At 37.4% G+C, this 6,683-nt stretch overlaps 1 protein-coding gene across 1 annotated transcript in view; it reads left to right on the top strand.

Annotated features, from left to right (window-relative positions):
• The first annotated feature begins 1,203 nt into the window (after positions 1-1,203).
• Positions 1,204-6,683, top strand: part of LOC144956999 (neural cell adhesion molecule L1-like) — a 54,829-nt gene continuing 49,349 nt past the window's right edge. Inside the window, exons 1-3 of the mRNA XM_078887908.1 lie at positions 1,204-1,281; positions 4,732-4,885; positions 6,002-6,130. Of these exons, the coding sequence (XP_078744034.1) occupies positions 6,019-6,130 (112 nt within the window). The 5' untranslated portion in view covers positions 1,204-1,281; positions 4,732-4,885; positions 6,002-6,018. The remainder of the gene's footprint in view (positions 1,282-4,731; positions 4,886-6,001; positions 6,131-6,683) is intronic.

Genomic DNA, 6,683 nt, shown 5'->3' with positions numbered 1-6,683 from the left:
ATGAACATTTCCATCTGGTTTTCTTGTCGCTCAACGAGTTGCTTCATTTGCTCTTGTTGTTGTTCGATCTGTTGTTGTAATAGGGTGATGAGCTCATAATCGCATCATCATCATCATCATAATAATAATAATAATAATAATAATAATAATAATAATAATCATCATCATCATCATCATCATCATCATCATCATCATCATCATCATCATCATCATCATATCTTGTCGCGCCAGTGAGTCAGCCAGTCCCGGGCAGTCTGGTTGCATTCCCTCAGGTCAGCATTGGTGCAGTGAGGTCCCAGCGAGCATTCGGACAGGATGTGGTCCATGGTCTGTCTGGGGTGACCGCATGGGCATTCAGTGCCCGGTGAGATTTTCCATTTAAAGAGATTGGTGGCGGTGATTCCCACCTTTTGCTCTAGCTCTGTTCAACGCCACCCAGTCTTTTCTCTTGAGGTCTGTGCCTGCTGGGAGCTTTTCTGTTGGGGACTGGAGGGCATCGTTTGCTGTCTTGTCCCATTCTACCCATTTGTCCAGGCGGAAGAATGCTGAGTGTTCTGGGTGAAGGCTCTCTATTGTGAGGAAGCTTTTCCTTGATTTGAGCCTGCTTTTGGGGCAATTGTGGTCATAAAGGGGGTGTCTCTGGTCCATTTCCTGTTTGTATTTTTGTATTTGGGCATGAGTTTCCCTCCGGATGTGTGGTGGGGCTATTCCTGCTGCACGGTAGACCAGTGGTAATGGTGTTGCTCTCAGCTGGCCCGTTGCGATCCGGCAGGTGTTGTTGAGCTCGGGGTCTAGCTTGGAGGCATGGCATGATCGGGCCCATACAGCTGAGCAGTACTCCGCAGTTGAGTAGCTGAGGGCCAATGCTGTGGTCCTTAGAGTTTTAGGGTCAGTTCCCCAGTTCATGTTTGCCAGCTTTCCAAGGAGGGCATTACGCGTGGACACTTTTGCCTCGGTCTTCCTCACGTGTTGGGAGCAAGTAGCAAACGTTCACGTCGTGCTCCTGTAATCCTTCTCTGAAGGAGACTGATTGCTACACTACGCGACCAGAGAGAATAAATTGGGCGGTAAAAGGATAATAATAATAATACGCCATCTTGATTTACAAGATCATTGGATGAATGCTGAGAAATCGTTGGATGAATGAGTACATTATTCTCTCCCTTTCACATCTTTTCTAACTCTTTCGGAACTTGGGAGGAAGATAAAAATCGCCTTTATTTCTTTTGCAACGTTTTTTTTTTCAAACATGGATCTGATCTAAGTCAATTTTTTAAAAAAGTATGTAAAAGGATTTTTTACTTTAATTGTAATCAATATCATAATTTTGTCAGGTTAACCATTTTGATTAAGACAACTAAAACGCTTTTCTTCAATTTTTGATGTTTTGTTTCTGGAGAAGGAAAATCCTTCTATCTTTTTTGAAACTGCAAACTGGATTTTTGATTATTTTTTTTTCAGGGGGGTGGGGGGGGGGGGGAAGAGAAATTTTTAAAAATAAGTGCACACATACGGAGGCATGGGATTTGAATGAGGCACGTACGTTCCTGGCACTGTTCGGGGGTTGATGTCCCTGACGAGAAAGGTCATCTTTTTTTTATTTACCTCGGAACTGGTCCGATCGGGTTTGCAACCTATATTAGCTCTATCGGGTTGACTCTTTATATGGCCAAAATAAAAATAACATTGCTAATATAGTCCGCACAATGAATAAAAATAAAATAGATTCAATTATTTTCAAATATGAAATAATGCGCACCAGTAATCATTATGTAGAGCAATTAATTTAAGGCTGCCATTATTGGACCCCGTATGGTCGGATAATTTTTCTCGTTATTCGCCTTAGGGTCGGATAATTTTTCACATTATTCGGCCCCTATGGTGCGATAATTTTTCTTATTATTCGACCCTACGCTGAGACAATTAATTTTCTCATTATTCGACTGCAGGGTGCAATGATTTATCTCATTAATATATTCAGGCGTATGTTGAGATGATATATAAAAATTAATCGCCCAGTGCGCCACTCCATTATATATAATTCGTCTAATCAATTGTTTTATAGATTGGGTATTTTTAAGATTGCTGTTAATGTAATCTTATCTAATATTATGTGGTATGACACTTGCTTTTGGATCGGAGGTCCTGGGTTCAAGTCCCGCTCTGGGAATAGTTGAGTCGTTGGAAAAGGCGCTTCATTCACATTCTCTCACCATACTCAGGTGTAAAATGAATAACTGGCCGCAAACAACGTTGTCTCTGTTAGAAAGACTGTAATATCGCCTAACAGGCGTCATGTCACGTCCCACGTGTTACATACATGATGTTGTTCATTAGGGACTCTTTGTAAAGCGCTTTGAGCACGCTTAGCGGATATTGCTCTATATAAAAGATCATGTTCTTTTGTTTTGGTTTTAATCTGCAACTAGATGTTGATTAATAGAGATAATCATTTTAATTCCCTCTATTATCTCTTTTTAAAATACTACTACTACTACTACTAATAATAATAATAATAATAATAATAATAATAAAAATGATAATAATGATGATGATGATGATAATTATAATAATAATAATTGCCCACACAACCAAACATATATGGCCAATCTCCAATGTAAACCTAATTATATGGCCGCCCTCTCAGCAGGGACATCAAACCCTGAACAAGGCCGCATTACCTTTTTTCCCTATACAAGCATATTTTGTTTCGGTACTTTCATAAAAATGTGGTCCCTGCCAAAGGGAGTAATTTTGCTGATGCTTTTACTGTATATAGCAACCAGGTTGTAAAATGAGTATCAGAAATGTAAGAGAGCGTTGTCTCTCTGAAAAAAAAATATATCAAGGGGCGCTATGAGCTCATTTATAGTGGATATTGTGCTATCCAAAAACTCTAGGTTTTTACATTTTGTTATGATTGTTGGGGGGGGGGGGGGGGAGAGTATGGGGTGGAATGGTCCAATGTTATTAATGGGTAGGGGAGATACAAAAAATTTGTAAGAGGCAGTTCAGTAATTGTTAAGCTTTTGACAATTAACTCTCTCCCTACCAGCCATTTTCAGAATTTTGTTTTCTATTTATGAATAGTTGTTTCAGGTTAAGCTACCCCCCCCCCCCCCCCCCCCTCCAGAAAAAAAGAAGAAAAACAAAACACAAAAAAAAAAAAAACTCTTCTTTCCTATTTGAGAACCTAACTTATATAGAGGAACTCTTTCATTATGAAAGTTCACCCTCTTTGGGTTATCAATGCAGACCTGCTATGTTATAGATGTAGTTTGTTGTTGACTTCAGCCAGGAGAAGCATATTTTTGGAGGATACCAACGGAAGTGCATTATTCAAGTTGAATTGACAAGGACATTACTCATTTAATATACAAGGGGCATAACTCATTATAACTTCTAACAAGATAACCCAGTATGAATTATCTTTCCTAATACTAATATATCACAAACTGCTTATACAATATATTCATACAGCAACGATTTTAAAATTTGACCCCTACTTTACAACTTATACCTACATAAGCATATTTGGTTCAGTTAGATACTTGCTGAAAAAGAAAACTTGTGCCAAATGAATATATGTTAAGGACTTTTGAACATAAAGGCGTAATGTCTCATCATTAAGTGTTGCTGTTGGCTTAGGACCCCTTACATGTGCTTTGAGCACATTTAGTGGATATTGCATTATTGAAAAGCTCAAGAAATTGCAAGGCAATTAAATAAAATTGTTTCTTTGTCATTTATTTACTGAAAATTAGTGGGATATTGACAAAGAATCTGGACATTAGAAGGGTGTTCTTCGTAATAAAAAATTTGTTGCAAGAAATGGGTGGATTTGTGAGGTGATGACCATTGTATGACAGATTCGTCATTTTTCTATAACTGGAATTGTTAGGGTAAGGAATTCGGACTATTAGAAGCAGAAGTCCTAACATTACGTCTTCCTCTCTTAAGGTTCAAAACTCCTTCTTGGAAGGACTAACAATGAATATGTTACATATTGAGTCATAAAGTGGCTTTACTGTTTTGGTAGCAGGGTGTATAGACAAATTCTTATGGTTACTGGGTGTAAAAGAGCAAGGATGGATATCTTTATTGACTGCCAGCATATATTTAAGCTAGAAAATGAGATGCCGTCACTCTAAAACCAGAAGATCATTTGCACAAAGTATATGTATCCATTCCTCCGAAGTACCGGTTTCACACTTCCAAGGAGAATGGAACCAGTATTTTGACATCACCCAGATATTCCCTATTAAAGGCGGGGGGGGGGGGGGTCATGGGGAACTTCCTGTCCCCTAGTAGTGCCATAAAAGCTTTTTTAGGAATCTGGACGTTAACGGGCAAGAAAATATCCTCTATCCCTTACAGTTGCTTCATCTATAGACCATTTTTTTTCTTCCAAAAAGGGAAATTGACAAAGAAATGAAAATGTGTCTCCCTTACTTGTCATGTCCAGAATGGAAAACCAGATTATTAAAGAGTGAGGGAATGCTTGGTTGCCAAATTGATTTTGCTAAAAACAAAAATAACCAAAAAAAGTCATTTCTATTGAATGTTACAATCTATCTGTCTTTCCTATCTGAACCCCTTGAGTAATAGTCCTTCAGATCTACAAGGCCTATTGAGTGGATTGTACGGCCATTAGCACTATATCACTGAAAATAATCTGAACCAGAGATAGCTGTAATGTTTTGTTCTGATGGGAATCTTTTATATATCTAGGTAAAAAAAAAATCTCCCCTAACATCAGCATGGTGCAGATGTATACAGAAATAAGCAAATGTACAAATAAAGGAAGTTTGCATAATTGATGACCTTGCACTAAACGATCCAGCCACTCTACATCTTGTAATCTTTGAGTTGAGATTACGTGGAGGTAAGGATTAAGACTGTTTCAATTCTTTCTTATTTTTTTGGCTCATAATTTAGCTCATTCGGCTTCCAGTCAAATTAAGCCAGAATAGTCTATGATCAAATTTATATATCGATGGTTGGCAGATCAAACCTCTGAAGTACCGATTTTTATGATCGGCATTGTCGTAGGTCTGACCCACCCAAGATTAGATAAAACACGGTGTGCAAAGTTCGTATGTAGACTTCAGAGTTTTGATCCGCCAATCATGAAAATTGGGACTTCAGATATTTGATCCGCAGACTATTGATATGTGACGCAGGGTTGATTTCTGTCTGGTCACTTCATTTTTATGCCTTTTTTCTTGACTCATGTCTGTATCAAAATATTTTCTTCTTAGTCTTTTTTTTTTTTTTTACATTTTAGATGGCTCTCATTTACTTTTTTTTTTTTCACAATATGGCTTTGCGCATTATAGTATGACCTTAGTTTGAGTAGCACTTTGGCAACTCAAGACTGAGCCCTTGAATTAGGCCCTTTGCTCACATTCTCTCACCATATATTGGGTGTAAAATGATTAACCTGATTGCTAACAATGTTGTCTGTAGGAAAAGTAGTCATCACTTCTCGCCTTCCTACATGTAAGAGTGTTACTGTTAGCTTGAAAAGTGCATTTTGTGCCTTTTAGTGAATATTGTTCTGTATAAAACCTCATGTTTTTTTTCATTATTTAATTTTAATTCTTCTTAATTGGTGAAGTTGCTTTGATGAAAATTCAATCTTCAGAAATTGACGAGGTAACTAGTTTGTTAATACAGTTACTGAGCAATAATAGTCTTCTCTTATAGATGAGCATCTACATTTTAAAAAAGCTTCTACTATTCCCTTGATTTAAATCACACTTAAACATTGACACCAATCATTTTAAACATGGTTTTGTCAAACTAAGAACAATGTTCAGAATCTTAAAAGCTGAGTATTTTGGCTGGCAGACATGCACGTACTCGTGCATGAAAATGATAAACACTTTAGTTTAGTTCATGGTGAAAGTGGGAAGAAAAACTTGTTTGTGATATCCTTTGTAAGTTAGTTCTCTTTTTTTTTAATTTAAGGATTTGATTCAAATATTTTTATTTTCAGAAGAGTAGGTTAACAGGATGTCCGCCGTCTCATTAACCTCATGGAATTTCTTATTCCTGTTCTTTATAACATGGTTCTTTCTTTGCATTATTACCATCAATGATGTTGAAGCCATGACAGACCTTGAGGGTAAGACTCGTATTTCAAATGTTTTTAAAAAAATATAGTTCTTCAACGTTTTTATCTTAAAATTTTTGATACAATGCTGTAGTCCTTTAATTTTTGAGGTGGTGGAATCAGAAAAAGAAATAAAGAAATAGCATAATGGGTTTGAATAGGAAAGGGGTCTAGTCTCATTTCCCCATAAATTGAAATTGCTATGAAATATTCATGTCCTGGGTGGGGTTCCTGACCTCCCATAGTGGGCAGGGGGGGGGGGGGGGGGGTACATACTGTGTCTTCTATCCCTTATAACTGTTTTCCAACATGCTTTCTGTCTTTGTCTTGGAATGAGATTACTTGGTTTTGTCCTGGCCCTGGCCGGAGTCCTAGCTGGGAGGGAAACAGTGAAATGCATAGTTATTGTTTTGGGAGATGATATTTTTTTCCTTGTAAATCATCTCTCTGTTATATATTATTATATTTGTTATTTTTAATGTATATTGTAGGCATTTGGGTGTGTTCCTCTTTGTTGAATTTTGTGCTTATGTCCGGATGAGACTTATAGGTGATCTCAAGCTAA

The sequence above is a fragment of the Berghia stephanieae genome, chromosome 11 (assembly GCF_034508935.2).
Source record: "Berghia stephanieae isolate SIO BIC M18660-M18661 chromosome 11, UCSD_Bste_1.3, whole genome shotgun sequence".
Classification (NCBI taxonomy): domain Eukaryota; kingdom Metazoa; phylum Mollusca; class Gastropoda; order Nudibranchia; family Aeolidiidae; genus Berghia; species Berghia stephanieae.
Note: the sequence above shows the minus strand (reverse complement) of the source record. Positions and strands in the feature narration are given on the sequence as shown.